We start from the raw sequence: 21113 nt of genomic DNA on the forward strand, positions 1-21113 counted from the left end.
TTCATGCACTCTATAGAGCGCAACAGTCAAGTTCAGAAAATAAAGTATCCAAAATCATTTTCTCTATAGAGAAATGTTTTTTTTTTTTTTTTTAACAATACTGTAGAAATATTAGAGCTACCATGAGCTCTGAGATTCTTTAATATATGCTTCTTTAGAAACTACTAAAACGTTTTGTTTTGATTTGGGAGATTTGGTTCATGGTTTACAACTCCTTACTGAAGAATTTTATTCAATCCTTATAGAGAAAATAAATGAATGGATGAAAATATTTTAGGAACCAAAGCAGTTGAATAGTCAGCTCATCTCTTCCTGTCTCTTAGGAAACGGACCTAAAGAAAACAGTGGACGAAAGCGCCAGGATCAAGCGGGCGTACAATCACTACTTTGATCTGACTATTGTTAATGACAATCTGGACAAGGCCTTTGAGAAACTGCAGGAAGCTGTGGAGCAGCTGGCTACACAACCGCAATGGGTCCCTTTGAACTGGGTTTACTGAGACATACAGCCCATCATCATCATCACCATCATCATCACCATCACCACCATCACCATCATCAGCGGCGGCGGCAAAGAACACAAGTTCACATTGAACGGACCCACCAGTCACTATGCAAATGTACACTAGCTATCCAGTCAGGACAGACATAAGGGAAGTGTACTTATTTATTAACATTTTTTATGTTCTACTGACTAAACGTACTTTAAAGAATGTAACTTGGAGGGACAGAAACAAATAGGAATTTTTGAATGACTTGTATGGAAAATTATCATTTTAATGACAGGTATAAGCTGTATTACAGTATTGAAAGCAGGAGTCTGTTTTCTTGCTGTAATTTTAGTGTTACTAACATTGGTTTACAGTGCAGGATTCATCTCGCATCTCTTCATCTTTCTGAACTGTGATGTCATATAGTTCAGTCACTACAGTATGTCAAATAATAGTTTATCCAGCTTCTGACTTGTTAAGACCTTCATTAGGGTCATCCTGTTAGGCTTGATTTTTAGTTAAATTCAAGGAACGAAAGGAGTAAGCCAATTTTAACTTTTTATAAATATGGGTGCACTTTATTTTACAGTCCTGTTCTACATATATGCGCTATTTACTTACTATAATTACTAGGTACTCACCCTGAACCTACTGCTAAAGCGCAATGTACCTTAAAGGATTAGTTCACTTCAGAATTGAAATTTCCTGATAATGTACTCACCCCCGTGTCATCTAAGATGTTTATGTATTTCTTTCTTCATTCGTAAAGAGATTTAAATTTAGGATTTTTCTCCATATAGTGGACATCAGTGGGGTTCAACGAGGTTGAAGGTCCAAATTGCAGTTTCAGTGCAGCTTCTAAGGGCTCTACACGATCCCAGCCGAGGAATAAGGGTCTTGTCTAGCGAAACGATCAAAAAAAATAAAATAAAACTTGACATACTTTTTAACCACAAATGCTCATCTTGCACTAGCTCTGCGATCCGACACACATTACGTAATCATGTTGGAAAGGTCACGCATGACGTAGATCGTGTAGAGCCCTTTAAAGCTGCATTGAAACTGCAATTTGGACCTTCAAAAGGTTGGTATCCGCTAAATTCCACTATATGGAGAAAAATCCTGGAATGTTTTCCTCAAAAACCTTAATTTTTTTTTTCGACTAAAGAAAGAAAGAACATCTTGGATGACATGGGGGTGAGTACATTTTAATTCTGAACTGAACTAATCCCGTTTTGACGCGAAAGCTTGGTCTATGTGTACAGCCGAACACATCTAGTGTCTGCGCTATTTCTCTTCAAAAGTTATGACCGATTTAAAAAAAACAAAATTGTACTCGTCTAAACTAGAGTTGCATGTATCACGTGCATTTATTTTTGTTGCCATCTCCAGTAGTTTGTTGTTGCTTCTTTTTTGACTGTGAAACTAGTTTCGCCACCTTATGGACAAACTAATTACTGCAGAAAAAATTCAAGGTGTACGCAAAAACTGAGCATGCAGAATATGAAAAATGTAGGTGTCTGTTGTTGTAACAATCTCCAGTAGTCTGTCGTCGTTGTCGTTGTCGTTTTTATCTCATCTGTTTCTTGACTGTGAAACAACAGGCTGGGCCAGTTTTTCCACCTTGTGGACAAACAAATTAGTGCAAAGAAGTTCAAGGCTCATGTGCAAGATGAGCATACAAAATATATGTGCAGTTTGAAAAATCTGGGCCTGTCCCAATATCCACACTTGTGGTTTTGGCCACTTGAGATTGTGTGCATGCAACAGGAAGTAACTGCACAAGACTTCCCCATGTCTGAAAAATACCAAAGTGCAGTACACTTAACGCACACCAAATCAGTGTTGGAGCTGTCTTTGAGGCTAAGAGTATACCATAGTTCATCACGTTAAGGAATTTGCTTGCCCTGATTTCGTGACATGTCTAAGGAAAACTTTCCAGTGCAAGTTTAATTAGATGTTGCATATAATTTGGAGAGATGAGACTGCAGAGATTATATGTATTTTGTTAAACGTTTGCAAAAGACGAGATGTTTTAGTGATTGTGGTGCTTCAATTACATTGTGTTCCATTGAGTGAACAAAAGTCTTAAGACACTTGCAGTCTTTACACCCACTTGAACACTTTGGCCAAACATATATAAGTAGACATGTGGTCAAGTACAGAAAAACCACATTGGGACAGGCCCTCTGTTTGCATGTGTATAGTTATACGTACTATGCTGATAATGAAATTAACATAACGCACATTGGTACGCATACTCTAGCGTACGTGTAAGAACTGAAGTACACAATGAGCCCAAACTATACTTCAGTTTTAAACCCTTGGCATATGTGCACAACAGATGTTCATTCGATGGTGTCAGGTGCTTGACCCTTACATACTAGAAAGTTTCATCCTTGTCCAATGTCTGAGTTGTTTCTCTCCAGAAGTTATGACCGATTTAAAAAAAAAAAAAAAAAAAAAAAAAAAAGTGTTGTCGTTTAAACTACAATTGCATGTATCTCTTAATCGCCTTTTGTCAACGTGTGTGTTTGTTGCAGTCTCCAATAGCTGTTTTTCGTCTCATATGTTTCTTTTTCAACTTTGAAACAAACCGCTCTGTCACCTTGTAGACTAATTAGTGCAAAGGCGAATGCACAAACTGAGCATACAGAAAATGAAAAATCTTGCTGCACGAGTACCATACTAATGAAGAAATTTACGTCTGCGTCTGAAATTTTTTCCAAGTGTCTGTGTGAAAAATGAAGTATACTTTGAGCTTAAGGGACGGTTCACACAGAATGTTTTTGTTACACTGAACTGCTTTTGAATTGTTTTTCTATTTGAACATGCATCTTACTGCTTTTCAGCATCTCGTACATGACACTTTGTCTTGAACTTTTAACCACATTTTATAGGGATTGTTGACCCAAAAATGAAAACTGTCATTTACTCACCCTCAAGTTGTTCCAAACCTGTATGAATTTCTTTCTTCTACTGAACACAAATATATTTTGAAGAATGTTTGGTTACCGACAGTTGATGGGGTCCTGTTGACTTCAAAATATCATCTTTTGTGTTCAGCAGAACAAAGAAATTCATACAGGTTTGGAACAAGTTGAGGGTGAGTAATACCATGATAACACGGCTCAAAACCTTGGCTGCTTTTCCATTCGCCTGCGCCGCACCTTTGCAGTTGGATACCATTGTGTGGCATCTCGCTTTTTTAAAAGCAGAAATGTGTTCTGTGTGTACAGCCCCTAATCTCTGGGCAACTCTGGCCCACTAGGTCCACCATCCTGGAGAGTTCAGCTCCAACTCTGATCAAACTCGCATGTCTGTAGCTTTCTTGTAATCCTGAAGACCTTGATTAGCTGGTTCAGTTGTGTTTGATTAAGGTTGGAGCAAAAATCTGCAGGAAAGTGAGTCTCGTTGGCCCATCCCCGCCCTAAACCCATACCTAAGTCCAAGTTACCTTAGCTGCGTCTCAATTCAGAGGCTGCATCCTTCGAAGGACACGGACTTCAAAGGCCACGCCTTTGGAACGACAAAGCCTTCGTTGCGTCGCGGTGACTCATTCGGCCTTCGAAGAATGCAACCTCTGAATTGGGACGCAGCACTTGCTACTCGCAGTATACTTAGTACTTTTTTGTGTAAGTGCATGTACTATAAAATAAAGTGCAACCAATATCACGGTTTCAATTATATTGTTGTAGAATTATGAGCTCAGTCATTATGCTGCTTGTATGTCATAGTATACAGAATAAGAGCGGCATTTAGCTAAATGCCTTTTACATGGGCACAAAATCACCTTTTAACATGGAATATAGACCAAGTGTGTCATGATCACAAGCTACCTGGCCTCACAGATTCACAAGTCTTTTTTGTCTGTAGTGATGTATCGCTGTCTCTGGCAACTTGCTCCAGTGTCTTTTTCAAGGCTGTATAACTCCGATTTTTATCCAGCTTGTATTCACTTGAAAATTCTATATTTTGCAATACAGAGAGTTGTATTTTCTGAAATTAAACGGCTGTCTAATAAATTAATCTTAATTTTGAATCATTGTACTTAAATCATTTTATATTCTGGTGTGCATAAGATTTTTTTTTTTTTTTTTAAATGAAAACAAAGATTAAGGCAGGAAACCGGATACAGTGAATTACAAAACTGGCCCAAATACATGAATTTATTGTACATTATTTCACAGTATTGGCTATCCACTTTAAAAGATTTGATATTACAGAAGTACTTTAAAAAACAACAAATATTCAAACAAATGAAATTACAAATGGTCAATTTACAAAAAGACAATTTCAAAATGATTGCTGTTTTTGCTATGTCATCCACAAAACCGCTGAAAGGCCACTTAAGAATCCATTATTATTATTATTTGTCATCCCAGAGAGCCGGGGCCTGTTTCAGAAAGGAGGTTAAGTGAAAACTCTGAGTATGTTAACCCTGAAATGAGGGAAACTACATACCTGAAATGGGAGGTATGTCAAACCCGTTTCTGAAAGAGAAGTAACTTATACTCAGAGTCAGTTACCATGGTAACTTACTCTGCGAACCTAACCTGGTCGCGAGCAGGTTTTCTTCGGTAAACCCAGAGTTTTTTTTCGGACTCCTCCCCCTTTTTAAAGTGCAAGTGATGTTTAAATACCTCATTCATTCATTCACTCTGCAAAAATGCTTTTCTTACCGAGTATTTTTTGTCTTTTCAAGTACAAATATCTAAAAATTATCAAATCAAGATGGATTTTCTATATAAGAAAATGATATATTTAGTCTTGTTTCCTGCAGTGTCTACTACTAAGTGCGAATTCACTGTAGCTCCGCCCACCAATGTCACACAAGGTTAATTAACGGCTTCAGTGGTGTAGGCAGTAACACGTTGGGCGCGGAGATATAACTTATGATGCGGCTGACCGGGTTCAAATCCGCCTTTTGCCGAGCTCGCTCTTCTCCCTTTTCCTTTCACATCAGAAAGGCATTTATTTTCAATAAAAGTTAAGAAAATGTTCTACAAGTTGAAGTAAATTGCCGAACGAGTGTTCAATAATGATAAAATCATTTACACTCAGTTATTATTGCATAATGTTAATGTACAACAATACTGAAGTGCAAATAGTATGTATCTGCCAGTATAAAAATTTAAAATAGCATCTAATTACTATTTACACTTATTGCAAAGAACTGCTACTTTTAGCCTACGTGGTAAATAGAACATAATTTGCAAAATTATTATTTTCTTCTTTTTTTTTTTTTTGCATGTGGGATACCATGAAAATGAATAGTAGTTCAATAACTTACCGTTCTGCCAGTTTTCACCTCTGATATTATAACAACGATAAAAATTAAACTTGTATTGTCTCTTTGTTGGGTGCTGTTGCCATGGTGAATCGTAATATCGGAGCTCCATTGATCATGGCTTTCATAGTCGTGGTGCACGCGCTTAACTCAGAGTCAGTGTACTTAGAGTCGACTGAACTAACTCAATTCAGCTGTTCTGAAACAGAAAACTCAGAGTTTCCCATCTCAGGGTAAGTCAACTCAGAGTTCAAGTTTTGGTTGAACCTCCTTATTGAAACGGGCCCCAGTTCATCCACTTGCAGGCTTTAATGCCCTTTGGTCCTTCTAAGTTAATAGCTTGTGCCAGGTTTTTTTTTTTTTTTGGTTTGATTTTTGTTTTTTACTCCAGTCAGACAGGGGGTGCTAGAGATGCCAAACCTTTGATTGCAATGCATAGCATGAGGGGGAGGCGATCCTGTGAGTTGCTGATTTTTGTAACAAGTGAATCCTTCTCCTTAAGCAAGGTCATGTTACAAGAAGCAAAGAGTGCTGTAATCTTCTTGAAACCCTTCTCATCCGCTAACACAGCCAGAGCAGCATCTTTCGAAGAGGACTTCTTATTTGAAGCCAAATTTTGCACCTGCACAAAAATGTTACATCACACAGGCATAGAAAGGAAGCTCTGTTTCTTACATGTGGTACAGAACTGCTCAGTTTGTGGTCAAACAAGCCAGAAGATGATTGGCATGTTTAAGCCAATGATTAGGGATTTTCTGTGGGTTTTTACAATGATGATTCTGGATTTATAAAAGTAAATTAAGTAAATTAAATAAATAAAAGGCCTGTAGTTAACATAACTTGAGACTTATCTCTTTAATATTTGACAAAAGAGAACAATGTAACCAATTACTTCAATAAATCAGAATACTATAGACTGTTATCAGTAAGATTTCAGGGTCCCCACGGGTCCTTAAAGTCTTAAATTTAGTTTGTTCAAATTTAAGGTCAAAGTCTTTTACAAAAATCTTAATTCTCATTTTAAAAATATGGCTTAAGATAATTAACTTCAAAACCCTAGTGAAAAATAAATGTACTAAAATGTATTTGAAATACGTTTATTTCATGCTAAGTATACTACAAATACATTTACGTATTATGTACTTAATAAAAATGCCCTACAATTGTACTTTTGATATACTAAACTGGTATACTTAATCTGCTAAATTGGAATTTTGTACTTAATGCACTTTAATTGTATGGAAATAGTGCTGAGGTCTAACTAAAGATATACTTAAAGTATACTTGCAATAGTTCCACTTTAGCACAATCAAATATACTTTAAGTACACTTTAAATATCTTGCATTTAAAGATCATACAGTCCTTATTAATAGTGATTTTAAAACACATTATGGCCCGGTTGCACAGACAGGGCTTAGACTAAACCTGGATTAGACCTTAGTTCAATAAGGACATTTAAGTAGCTTTAGTGTACTTAAGTGTAAGTCATAGGGAACCATTAATATTTAAGAAATGTGCATTGTGCAATAAAGAAATGCTCCAAATAAAGTTAATTATAATTTTTCAGTAATCAGTAAGTCTCAAGCGATATGTCAGTAAATGTTAATAGATTTAATAGAAAATAGAAACTAGACTTGGTATTAATTTTTGTTTTTAAATAGAGAAGGCAAAATGATTTAATGCATACACTGCATGATTCAAAGTAAAAATGTGGCACTGTTGCTCATTCTAAAGGCTTGTGCTTTCAGAGCAGTTCAAAATCACAACGAATGAGCAGTTGCTTTGATCTACCATTGATGAACTAGGACTGTTTACTTCAAGGTGTTTATATCATACCTGCAAATGCTGCCTTTCGTTTTAGACCGCATTTTCTTTCATATTACTTCCTTGTAATGCCTAATAATAAAGTAGTTTATACAGGCGCAGTGCTGCTTTGTTTGCTGAGACAAATGGGGAAACTGCTATATTTCTGCTTTTTCACAAACGCCATCTACTGTCAAAGAGTGAATTTGCAATTTTCTTCAGTATCTCTGCCATTTTTGTTTAGACCAATGTGAAGACTGACACATTTTTACTCTGCTTACACGCAGTGTTGTAAATGTGAACCTGTGGATTGATAAGAAGCTAATTTGTGTTCAAAAACTGTAGAATAATAAGGCATCTAGACTATCATTTTAAATTAATTTGTATAACCATGTCATTTTTTGACATGCCTTTACGCTATAAAAGGCGGAAATGTGAGGTTTATAATTTTATAACTTGTTTTTGTCAAAACTTGTATTATTTGAACTGTAAAGTTAATTAAATTTTTATGTATCATGTAAACTCGCATCCAAGTGGTTGTAATCTTTTAGCAGTTTGTCAACAATTGTCAAACATCAGATGTGAATGTTGAAGGATCTGTGCAATTTATGTTGCAAAACAACATGTGGAAGTCTCTTCAAATAATGTTTACCACAAGCCTTTTCACTCATAAATCCAAACTTCCCACAGGAAATTCCAGAGGGATCCCACGGCTAATTAGCCTTGCGAGATGTTCCGTAAATTGACGTCATGACTGAATACTTCTATTGAACACGCCCTATTTATTACATGTGGTATCAATGCCTGTTTTTGATCACATTTTGAAAAAATATTTCTTGGTATTTTGGAGTACTGTTATGTAAGAATACTTACAAGATGGAGCAGAGCTTGCAGGGTTGCATAACTGCAGCAAGATTTGAGCTCAAACAGGGCAGAGTCAGTCATCTCTACATGGACACATGAGAGTTTATGGGAACAAAGGTCAATTTGACAGCAGGTGTATGACAACAAACAATCCGCAGGTGAATGTCATTCTGGCCTTGTGGCTGACAATGCATATCAAGTAAACATACTGATTACCTTTATGAACAGATAACACCTGACTCAATCTATGACCTATATCGGTCAAAATTCTGTCACTTGAACTGAACTCACCATCTAAGGAGCTGAAGAGCAGGTAGGTGGCAGTAAGAGCGCTGGGTTTCATCTGCTGTCCAGTGGAGTTTGAACCAGCAGCCTTCTGTACAAGCTCCAGTGTGGCCTTCAGAGCAGGAACCTCATCTAACGCACTGGGATCAGGCTGCATCCCATTACACAGGTCCTCTAGCTGAGAGATGGACAAACAAGTACAAAGATGTCCAACACTGAGTCTTATCTTATATTACTAAACATTACCATTCAAAAGATTTTTTGTTTTGTTTTAGAAAATACTTTTATTCAACAAGGATGTAATAAATTGGTCAGAAGTGATAAAGATCTCAATCAACCTTCAAATTCTGTTTTTTCATTCTTGACGTATATATCTATTAAAGATATACACTCACTGGCCACTTTATTAGGTACACCTGTACAACTGCTCTTTAACACAAATATCAAATCAGCCAATTGCATGGCAGCAACTCAGTGCATTTAGACATGTAGACTATGGCAGCAAGTTCCATTGAATTGTGTTGGTAATGATGGAACATACAATCATAGTTGGCTTTAGGAAACGCACCCCTGCTGAAGTTCAAACTGAGCATCAGAATGGGGAAGAAATGTGATTTAAGTGACTTTGAACGTGACATGGTTGTTGGTGCCAGACGGGTTGGTCTGAGTATTTCAGAAACTGCTGATCTACTGGGATTTTCACACACAACCATCTCTAGGGTTTAGAGAGAATGGTTAAAAAAAAGAGAGAAAATATCCAGTAAGCAGCAGTTTTGTGGGCGAAAATGCCTTGTTAATGCCAGATGTCAGAGGAGAATGGCCAGACTGGTTCGAGCTGATAGAAAGACAACAGTAACTAGAATAACCACTCAATAAAACTGAGTTCTGCAGAAAAACATTTCTGAATGCACAAACACATCGAACCTTGAAGCAGATTGACTACAGCAGCAGAAGGCCAATCCTGTCAGCTAAGAAAAGGAAACAGTGGCAAAATTCACACGGGCTCACTAAAATTGGACAAAAGAAGATTGAAAAAACGTTGCCTGGTCTGATGAGTCTCGATTTCTACTGTGACATTCAGATGCCACAGGAGTGTTGCTGAACATGTCCATCCTTTTATGACCACAATATTCCCATCTTCTTATGGCTACTTCCAGCAAGATAACGGACCATGTCACAAAGCTCAAATCATCTCAAACTGGTTTCTTGAACATGACAATGAGTTCACTATAGTCAAATGGCCTTCACAGTCACCAGTTCTCAATCCAATAGAGCACCTTTGGGATGTAGTGAAACGGGAGATTCGCATCATGGATGTGCAGCCAACATCTGCAGCAACTGTGTGATGCTATCATGTCAATATGGACCAAAATCTCTGAGGAATGTTTCTAGCACCTTGCTGAATCTCTGCCACGAAGAATTAAGGCAGTTCTGAAGGCAACCAACCTGGTACTAGCAAGGTGTACCCAAAAAAGTGGCTGTTGACTGTAAAAATATTTTTTATAATTTTATATATATATATATATATATATATATACACACACACACACACACACACACATTTTGATATTAAATAATAAATGACACATTTATTAAATGGAATAATTCATTCTCTTTCACTTAAAAACAAACAAAGGAACACAAAATTTGATGTAAGATCCCCCCGGCTCACTCACTGCGTCCTCCAGCAAGCTGATGGCTACACTGTTCTGCAGGAGCAGAGAGATCTGCTGAAATAATGAGCGGCGCGTGTTGGATGGGAGTTTAGAGAGAACCATAAACTGCCCTTGGAATCCTTCAAGATCTAAAGAGAGAGAAAGAGGGGGCCGTGTAAATAATGTTTATTTCTATATTGAAAAAATGCTAATAAAGTACTCTCTATAGTATTCACCAACTCTCCCTGCTCATACTCCATTAGGTCAACAAAGAACTAATTTGTAACAAAAACAAACAAACTCTTTAAAGGTGATGTGCCTAAACTCCTCGTCAGTGATGTGCCTGAATAGAGTGCTGCATGGATGACGTATTTTTGTACAACCCGAATTCTGGAAATGTTGGGATGTTTTTTAAATTTGAGTAAAATGAAAACTAAAAGACTTTCAAATCACATGAGCCAATGTTTTATTCACAATAGAACATAGATAACATAACAAATGTTTAAACGGATAAATTTTCCACTTTTTCCACTAAATGAGCTCATTTCAAATTTGATGCCTGCTACAGGTCTCAAAAAAGTTGGCATGGGGGTAACAAATGGCTGAAAAAGCAAGAAATCTACGACATCTAGCAACTAATTAAGTTAATTGATATCAGGTCTGTAACATGATTAGCTATAAAAGGGATGTCTTAGAGAGGCAGAGTCTCTCAGAAGTAAAGATGGGCAGAGCTGTGTAAAAAGCTTGTGGAATTCTTTAAAACAATGTTCCTCAACGTCAAATTGCAAAGGCTTTGCAAATCTCATCATCTACAGTGCATAACATCATCAAAAGATTCAGAGAAACTGGAGAAATCTCTGTTCACAAGGTACAAGGCCGAAGACCTTTATTGGACGCCTGTGGTCTTCGGGCCCTCAGACGACACTGCATCACTCATCGGCATGATTGTGTCAATGACATCACTAAATGGGCCCAGGAATATTTCAAGAAACCACTGTCAGTAAACACAATCCGCCGAGCCATCTGCAGATGCCAACTAAAGCGCCATCATGCAAAAAGGAAGCCATATGTGAACATGGTCCAGAAGCGCCATCGTGTCCTGTGGGCCAAGGCTCATTTAAAACGGACTGTTTCAAAGTGAAAAAGTGTTCTATGGTCAGACGAGTCCAAATTTGACATTCTTGTTGGAAATCACGGACGCTGTGTCCTCCGGGCTGAAGAGGAGGGAGACCTTCCAGCGTGTTATCAGCGTTCAGTTCAAAAGCCAGCATCTCTGATGGTATGGGGGTGCATAAGTGCATACGGTATGGGCAACTTGCATGTTTTGGAAGGCACTATGAATGCTGAAAGGTATATAAAGGTTTTAGAGCAACATATGCTCCCCTCCAAACGACGTCTATTTCAGGGAAGGCCTTGTGTATTTCAGCAGGACAATGCAAAACCACATACTGCAGCTATTACAATAGCATGGCTTCGTCGTAGAAGAGTCTGGTTGCTGAATTGGCCTGCCTACAGTCCAGATCTTTCACCTATAGAGAACATTTGGCGCATCATTAAACGAAAAATACGTCAAAGACGACCACAAACTCTTCAGCAGCTGGAAACCTATATCAGGCAAGAAAGGAACAAAATTCCAACACTAAAACTCCAGAAACTCATAACCTCGATGCCCAGACGTCTTCAAACTGTTTTGAAAAGAAGAGGAGATGCTACACCATGGTAAACATGCCCCCTGTCCCAACTATTTTGAAACCTGTAGCAGGCATCACATTTGAAATGAGCTCATTTTATGCTAAAATTGAAAAATTTCTCAGTTTAAACATTTGTTACGTTATCTATGTTCTATTGTGAATAAAATATTGGCTCATGTGTGAAAGTCTTTTAGTTTTCATTTTATTCAAATTTAAAAAACGTCCCAACATTTTCCATTTCCGGAATTCGGGTTGTAGGCCAACCTGGAAGTTTTTCATAGGATCTGAATTATGGTAAAAAAAAATATGCTCTGTGATCAACAGTTTATGATACTTAGCTACACGTTTTAGTGTGTAGATGAGTTTGCCTGTTCGGTGTGATGACATTTAATGTCTCCAATAACCTCTGTAGTCCCATTTAACAACTTGTTAGCAACCGCCTTTTCTTAAAAGCTTTAAAAATATATATATATATAAATAAATAAATCACAAGTTGGGTATTACTGGAGTGTTTTATGTCATGGAATAAAATATGAAAATATTTTGAGCTTGACCTTATTTCAGACTTTTTACCAAAATCCCATTAAAAAAAAAAACATCGACTTTGGGACAATGGAACCGGAAGTGTTAAAACTGGCCTACAAAAATACATCATCCCTGCATGACTGTATACCTCATCAGTGTCATTGTTCTCAAAAACAGACAGTCCCGCCCCAAGCTCACACCTTTGGTTGCTCTGTCAGGCTAGTCAAGATGTGCAAACAAACAGTAATGTTTTGATTGTGCCACAAAGCTATAATGTTTACATATTTCATGGATAACAGCTTAAAAACTACTAGTTGTCTCTGAATAATTATGCTTAGATAGAAGAGGTATTTTGTTTGCCACAAAATGATTACTCATTAAACTGTTACCTTTCTGCAGTTTGATGGTTGTTTTCCCTGGTGCAGCACTAAGTGAGTTAGCTTGCTTCAACTTCACTGGCCCGTCAAGTTCAAAACCGCCTTTTATATTTGGCAGCAGACACAATCCTGGCAAAATGGACAATGGTACAATCATATTACTGCTTCTTTGACTCTCCAGAATTACCTTTCCCATAATGTTTTTACTTTTGTACAATTAACCATTTTGACACTTGACTTAATTTTAAAAGTAAATCTGGTTTCTTAAGCAAAAACAGTAGAGAACATCTGATCTAGAACGTAATTGGTACAAAACTTTCAATGAGCTACTACAGAATGATAAAACTTCGCTTTAGGAAAACATGCAGAGCAATCAATACCATATTGTCCAGTGTGCGCAACATCTAGTTCAATCACGCTGTAAGCAATAGTGGTTTTGGGGGGGATGTTGATAGACACATTTGTGTCATACTCAATAAAAGGCTTTACTTTGTCATTGACTGAAACCTGTGGAGAAACAAAAGAACAAGACAGGACAGTTTGTTTTAGAAGGACAAGCACGACTGGACATGCCCACCCTGGAATGTTGTTACTTGATGATACACCCAAGAGTATGTCAATGGAAAAGAGGGGTGTGTGATTTTTTTCACCAAAGAAGAAAGCCCAACCTTTATTGTCTTATTGAAGCCCAACATTCCAGTGCAGGTACCTCCTTCCTGAACCTCCTCAGTGACAGTGCAGGGCTGAGTGGTAAAGATTCGTTCCTTCACTATCGCCAACACCTCCCTCTGCGTCTCCCGTGTCTGCTGGATCAGAGAGTGCTGCAGGTCCAGAACCCTACAACCACAGCACAGATTCAAGTGTGACAAGTTTGTCACGTGTCTTTATTGTGTTTAGAATTTTCATCTACACGTGGCAAGAGTCTAGAACTTTTCACCTACATCAATACATCAGTTTTAAATAAAGAAACAGTTGGAGTTCTTCGACTTTTTCCTATTTTTGACATAAAAAATAAACCAATTTAGTTTGTTGTTACAGCATGAATCATATTTTTAAGTCATGTGGCAAAACATTAATGGTTTAGTGTAAGCTACTTATAATTATGCATAATTTACTGTTACTATAATAAATGCATGTCACATGTGTAACAATGACACCATATGTTCAAGTCATTTTCCATATTTTACACATTTTACAACTGAAATGAACTGAAAAAATTTTTTTTTACATTTTTACCGTCAAATGTTGAAACTACCGTGTGACTGTCCAAACTATGTGAATATGAGACTATGAAATATGAGCTACTGTTTGTGCGTTTTAAGCACTTTCATTTCCCTTTTTTAGTTTACCAGTGCCCATATCTGTCACTATGGGTGATTCACTTGTGTTTAAATCACATTCCACATCACAACGCTCCCTTATCTCGCCAAGCTTGAGAAGACCGCGGCTCGAGAATGTGGCTAGTCACTCACCTAGATTTGGAATCCTGTAAGAGCTTCTGGACATCCACCTCCTGTTTCTTTAGGTTTCCAAACGATGACTGAAGTTTGCTGGAGCCAGACCCCCCTACATTAAAACTCCCCGGCCCAATTTCTGCTGCAGCACTTCCACTTTTGTTATCCACAACTTTGCCATTATAGGTCAAAAAGTCTGTTTCAACCACAACTGTGGACAAAAATATCAATATTCCATCAGTTCTCCCACACAATAAAATCTTGTTAAAGGTGCAATATGTAGTTTTTCATCCACTAGAGGTCGCCTATTCAAAACAAAGGTGTAGCTCGGTGACGCCAAGTTTGAGCGAGGAATCTTGGGAGTCGTCGTCTTCACCTCACAGCCGGTGGAAAAGAATCGGGATAGGACTCATATTCATGGATGCGATTATTAACGTTACTGTAGAATGAAGCAGCGAAGGGCCGAGTGTTGTGGGAGCTGAACGAGGCCACTGAAGCGATTGATAATGAAAGACGAACACGACACACGGCTCCAGAGAAGTGTTGTCACGATACCAAAATTTTGACTTCGACACGATACCCAACTTAAATATCACGATACCGATACTTAAACAATACTATGGCTAAAACAGCAGGAAAGGTAAATAAATAACATGACAGAACACTTTGTTGTTGTTATTTTTATTAATAAACAAAAAGCTTCTCATTTTGCTGTCTGCTGAGACAGAGAGGGAATGTGAACTGTTTAAACTAAAAATAAAAATATAAATGAATTTGTCAACTGCTGAACTACATGTTTTAATGATTTGCCATGAAGTTACAGACTTAGATTTAATATAATTTTTAATGTTTATTATTTTCATGCTCAGTAAAATTGTAAATTATTTGCTCTTATGCTTTTTTTCCTGGTTTTTCCTGGCAGTTGAGTGGAATAAACACGCACTCAATGTGCCTTAGAAGCAGCGCGCTGCACGCACACTGCCCCCTGCTGTCGCACATTAGGAAATACAGCTGGTACTAATAAAATGAAGAACCGGACCGTTTTTAAAAGCAGGGTATCGCGATACCCTTCTAGTACCGGTATATCGTGCAACACTACTCCAGAGCAGCAGAACTTTTATTATGCCACAACTCTGTTTATCATATTAGATACATTTGAGTGTGTTGAAAATGATGTTATAATGTTACCCTGTGCGTTCGCACGGTGGCTGCTGTGAGACACTTCTTACACACTGCAGTAAGCTGATTGATATTAGAATATCATATTAAATGCTGGATGGCTTGTGTTGATAAATGGCATGCAATTAATTTTAAAACGTATTGTATGATAGGGACAATTCTGTATTACTGTTACTAAAAATAAAGCTGCATCTGATTATGCTATGTTAGCTACTTCACAAAATAGTGTTTTTCTCTGAGGCACGGTACTTCGCAAAAAATCAAGAAAATTAGATTTAAACAATAAGACTAAACGCGTTGAGCTATATGACAATGATTAGTTTTCTGTCTATAAATGTATCAAAACAGTTGTTCCCTTGTCTATTAAAACATGTAAATATTAAAGCGTCTTTGGTGTTTCCATGGTTTCTACAAAATACAACCGGAAACCGAGGGTAACGCGGGTATCGACTCACTCACACGTCTCGGATCCTTGGTTAAAATAGCAATTTTCTCACGATTTGCAAATTGTTGGAAACATTTGGGATATTGTAAGTACTCAACTGAACAAAATATATAACACTGGCCTAGTGGTTTTTGGATATTTTACTGCAAAAATCTTACATATTGCAGCTTTAAGCAGAAAATCACCATCAACTATCACTGGTTCGTTATAAATAGTTATACAAACAATTTTTGGGAACCATTTTCACAGAGAACATAAAGCTGGATGTGTTTGTGATACTACAGTCCCTTGAGAAAAAAATGTTCTTAATTGTAATAAATGTGCACTTGTAGTGTACTTCAAATTTTAAAGGTTAATATTTTAAAAACTGTATGTGTACATAATATAATATTAATTAAATAAAAGGCCATTTAAGTGTACTTAAAGAGAGTACACTTCCATTGCTATGCTTCTTAACACACTTAAAGTGTTAGTTCACCCAAAAATGAGTTCATAAAGAGATTGTAAAATTAATCCATATGAACTGAGCGGTTTAGTCCGAATTTTCTGAAGAGATATGATTGCTTTATATGATGAACGGATTGAATTTAGGCTTTTATTCAAGATATTATTAATAACAGGATTTTCATTTTTGGGTGAACTAACCCTTTAAGTGTGTTAAGAAACATATCATACTTTAAAAAGTGCACTTTGTAATAATGTCAAATTGAACATTTTACTTTAAAGAACATTTTAAATCATTATGTTTTAATGAACTTTTGTTGTGCTTTAAAAAAGGACACTTACTTTGATGTGTTGACTAACACACTAATGCGTTATAATTTTAACTGTAGCGTGTTATTCAATATATTTTATTGGAGATTTTAAAATGTACTACATCATTGCATATATATTTAAATACTTGACATAAAGTATCAATAAAAATGACATTCATAGCTTACCATAAATCCATAGTTCTAAGAAAACAGAATTATGAAATTACATACAAAGTTGTATTTAATATAATTTAAATTTAACATGCAATTAAGTGCGTTTCATGCATTACATTGTGTTTCACAAGGGGTGGGCCTTCAAAAGTGATGGATTAATGATAAATTCAAGCTTTCATAGACCATATACTTTTCAGTAAAGAGTGACAGTTGCTCTGTACCTGGATTTATCGGATCTCCAACAAGAACATCATTTAATTTGAAGTCTGATGGCAGGTACTTGGGCCGCTGCCAAAACCAGTAGCGGTTACGCTTGATGACCAGGGACAGAGGAATCAGACCGTCCGAGTCATTCAGACGGGACATTGGGATCAGGGAACCTTCAGTGTCGATCTCAGAGAGCACGTTCTTAGTGGCTTTAGCAAACATCTTTTATACTGGCAGGAAGATTTTTGAGGATCAGCTGGAAAAAACACAAAAGTATATTTCATTTAAAAGTATTACTTCTATCAGTGTGCATTACTAACGAAAAATAACAAAGTATCATGGTTCTTTAGTAATGTAGCCTACCATGGCAATGCCAAGGGATTCTTTCAAGCACCTTGTAAATACCATGTAAATACCATGGCACATGGTATTTGGTAACACTTTACGGTAACACTTTATTTTACAGTGTCATTGTTACACGTTACACGTAGTTATTGTAAATTATGAATAATTACATGCAATTAACTGTAAACCAAACCCACATCCTTACCCTAACCCTATAGTAAGTACATTACTAAGTACTAAAATGTATAGTTACACTGTAACACGGACCTTAAAATAAAGTGTAACCCACTTTATTTTTCAGTGTCCTTGTTACAAGTAACATGTACTTACTATATCAGTAAATTATGTATGTAAAAAAAAAAATAATACAAGCAACTAACCCATAGTACATGTTGTTAAGCCATAGTATGCCATCTGTGTACCATGTCTAGCTAAAGTTGCAATAAATATATAACAGGCATGTTGATTATGACACACTTGTTCAAATAACTCACTGTATTTACATAGCGACAACAATATTATGATGTCTAGTTCCGTAGTTACCAGCAGCTAATTCATACCTATACATAATTTAGTCTTGTACTGAAACTGTGACACTAAAGAAGCCGAAAGGTACAATGTAGCGACAGAATCGTTGTAATCCTTTCTTCTCTTCAGAACAGTTTTGACAAAAGCGCACTAAATTAATTTTAAAGCAACCAATAGCCTACAACTTGGCAGACAACAGAAAACTTGTAAATATTGATCTCGCGCTTACCGTCGTCTGTTCTTAACGCTTGTTTAGCTGAAGATGACCAGGGACATCTACCACGACTGAAACAAAACCCAAGAGGGTCTGATTTACACACGCCTACTCGAGCGTTGTGTTTGCTTAGCCCCGCCTACACATATTTTATTGGCTCACTCCCAGACAAAGACTATTTCATTCGCAGCACAGATTGTCAATCAAAGTGCGGGCTTTTTATCTCTTGAGAGAGGGTGTACTTGTAAACAACCTGTAAGATCTTTACATACACTACCAGACAAAAGTTTGGAAACATTACTATTTTTAATGTTTTTGAACGAAGTCTCTTATGCTCATTAAGGCTGCATTTATTTCATAATAAATACAGAAAAAAACAATAATATCGTAAAATATTATTACAATTTAAAATTATGGTTTTCTATTTAATATACTTTAAAATATAATTTATTTCTGTTATGTCAAAGCTGAATTTTCAGCATCATTACTCCAGTCTTCAGTGTCACATGATTCTTCAGAAATCATTCTAATATGCTGATTTGATACTCAGTTATTATCAATGTTGAAAACAGTTGTGTTGCTTAATATTTTTTTGGAACCTGTGATACTTTTTTCAGGATTCATTGATGAATAAAAGGTTAAAAAGAACAGCATTTATTCAAAATATAAATCTTTTCTAACAATATAAATCTTTACTATCACTTTTTATCAATTTAACACATCCATGCTGAATAAAAGTATTAATTTCTTTCAAAAAAAAGAAAGAAAAAAATTACTGACCCCAAACTTTTGAACGGTAGTGTATATTGTTACAAAAGATTTCTATTTTAAATAAATGCTGATATTTTTTTTTAAACTTTTTATTCATCAAAGAATCCTGAAAAAGTATCACAGGTTATAAAATAATATTAAGCAGCACAACTGTTTCCAACATTGATAATAAATCAGCATATTACAATGATTTCTGAAGGATCATGTGACACTGAAGATTGGAGTAATGATGCTGAAAATTCAGCTTTGCATCACAGAAATAAAGTATATTAAAATAGAAAACCATAATTTTAAATTGTAATAATATTTCACAATATTATTGCTTTTTCTGTATTTATTATGAAATAAATGCAGCCTTAATGAGCATAAGAGACTTCGTTCAATAACATTAAAAATAGTAATGTTTCCAAACTTTGGACTGGTAGTGTAAGTTGTCATAAAAAGTATGAAATTCTTTACTTAATTGAATTTGGAGTGGATTTCATGTAACAATAATTTAGTGTAATAATTTAATCTATTGTAATTTATATAGCTGGTAGTTAAAACAAGTAGCCTATTGTCTTGCTGGGAATCAAAAACCATTAAATGTTGATCCATTATTAATTATATATTACTGTGTCAGATATCTAAATATCTATTACTATCCAAAAGAAAGGAAGATAGCTTTGAGTATCTGGTGTGGCTCACAGTAGTCAGTAAATTTCCTTTGGCATATAGATGTGGCCCAAATAAACAGCCGAGGTGTGGCCCAGATTAGATCATGTTTGCCGGCACAGACCTGGCCCACATCCTTTAGCCAGAAATAAACCGAAAGAGGGCCATAACTCAACCAGTAGCCAAATAATAAAAACAGACGTGGCCCATATGTGAACCTTAAATGCTATTTTTGTATGGATGAGACCCTTATGTGGCCCACACATGGCTGAACACACCAAAAGCCATAATTTAACAACATTTACCTTAACTTTTTTTAAATTTATTTAAAATATCAAACAGCAAATCAAACAGTATTATACAAAAATTGATTGAGTCATTTTTTTTTTATTAAATATATCATCTTAAACACAAAAGGTGTTGATAGTAATGTCTCACAAATCTTTCTCAGTCACCATCTGTAAGAAAAAGGAGGATAAAAAAAGAAATACATTAGTATAACATAGTGTCACAGACAGGCTCTTCACTCACCCAATCACAACGTACTCCTTCACCAGAGTTCTGATCACGCACACCTGATATTCATCACCACCCCCATCAGCAGCACTATAAGAGACACTCACAGCCACACAGTCATTGTCCGGTCTCGTTAATGCATACTTACCCTTACCTTACGGACTCCTTGATCAACCACTTACCTGTCTCCAGTGTGCTTCCTAGATCCTCCGTGTTCTCCTGTCTTCCGTGAGTGTCTCTGTGTGTCTTCAGCTCCAAGGACCATCCGCCACCAACGTCTCCTAGAAGAAACCAAGTATCACTATCTCTGTCATCGATCATCACAAACTGTATCTGGCTTCACTCACCTGCTCACTGCTCTGGTTGTCTCAATAAAACATCATAAACCTTACCTGTGTCTCCGACGTCCTCTGTTTGTAACACATAGTATCATACATCAGATATTATTTAAAACAAGCACAAAGGCCTATTACAAATGATTGTAAATAAACATTACAAAAATGGGCATCACTTTTGGGGCAACTTTTGCCTCAATAAACTGCTAATTCACTGTTTATGAATTAGTGTTTAAGTTTAGGTATCAGGTAAGACTAAGTGAAGTAGAATATGGTCATGCTTTATAAGAACTGATAAATAGCTAATTAAGCAGCTAGTTAAAAGTGAGGATTGTTACAAGTGTTAGCCAAACTTTTGTTTCTGCCACACAAGACATACAGTAGCATGAAGAAAACATTAACTAAATTGGTTTCCTTGTCATTTAAAATGAAGACTAGTCTAGTACTACTCTAGTAACAGGCTATTTGTAGACATAAAATACTTAATAATATACTTAATATTAATAAAAACTTTTAAAACACCAAAATAGCACTTATCTGAAGCCAATTAGAGC

At 36.4% G+C, this 21113-nt stretch overlaps 2 protein-coding genes across 4 annotated transcripts in view; one reads left to right on the forward strand and one right to left on the reverse strand.

Annotated features, from left to right (window-relative positions):
• The window catches only part of pals2a (protein associated with LIN7 2, MAGUK p55 family member a), a 28641-nt gene extending 24108 nt beyond the window's left edge, over positions 1-4533 (forward strand). For both annotated transcript variants that reach the window (XM_051866670.1, XM_051866671.1), the window contains one exon: positions 324-4533. In XM_051866670.1, the coding sequence (XP_051722630.1) occupies positions 324-500 (177 nt within the window). In that variant the 3' untranslated portion in view covers positions 501-4533. The remainder of the gene's footprint in view (positions 1-323) is intronic.
• Positions 4534-4642: 109 nt separating this feature from the next.
• Positions 4643-20857, reverse strand: gsdmeb (gasdermin Eb). 2 transcript variants are annotated; one of them, XM_051866673.1, is made up of 11 exons: positions 20407-20857; positions 20240-20314; positions 17211-17452; positions 14455-14647; positions 13651-13819; positions 13363-13489; positions 12995-13111; positions 10411-10538; positions 8741-8912; positions 8459-8532; positions 4643-6403 (listed from the first exon to the last, which is right to left on the reverse strand). In XM_051866673.1, exons 3-11 carry the CDS (start codon positions 17416-17418, stop codon positions 6173-6175), a joined length of 1419 nt encoding a protein of 472 aa, XP_051722633.1. In that variant the 5' UTR covers positions 17419-17452; positions 20240-20314; positions 20407-20857; the 3' UTR covers positions 4643-6172. The 2 variants fall into 2 exon arrangements, with proteins under 2 accessions (XP_051722633.1, XP_051722632.1); XM_051866672.1 differs by lacking the exons at positions 20240-20314; positions 20407-20857 and adding an exon at positions 18299-18498.
• Positions 20858-21113: the final 256 nt, after the last annotated feature.

Source organism: Ctenopharyngodon idella, chromosome 16 (genome assembly GCF_019924925.1).
Source record: "Ctenopharyngodon idella isolate HZGC_01 chromosome 16, HZGC01, whole genome shotgun sequence".
NCBI lineage: Eukaryota > Metazoa > Chordata > Actinopteri > Cypriniformes > Xenocyprididae > Ctenopharyngodon > Ctenopharyngodon idella.

Coding starts and splice junctions, on each gene's coding strand:
- gsdmeb (XM_051866673.1), bottom strand. CDS start 17,418: ATGTTTGCTAAAGCCACTAAGAACGTGCTCTCTGAGATCGACACTGAA. Junction 14,648..17,210: donor TGGAGATCCGATAAATCCAG/GTACAGAGCAAC, acceptor TTTTGTCCACAG/TTGTGGTTGAAACAGACTTT. Junction 6,404..8,458: donor TGCAAGCTCTGCTCCATCTT/GTAAGTATTCTT, acceptor ATTTTTGTGCAG/GTGCAAAATTTGGCTTCAAA.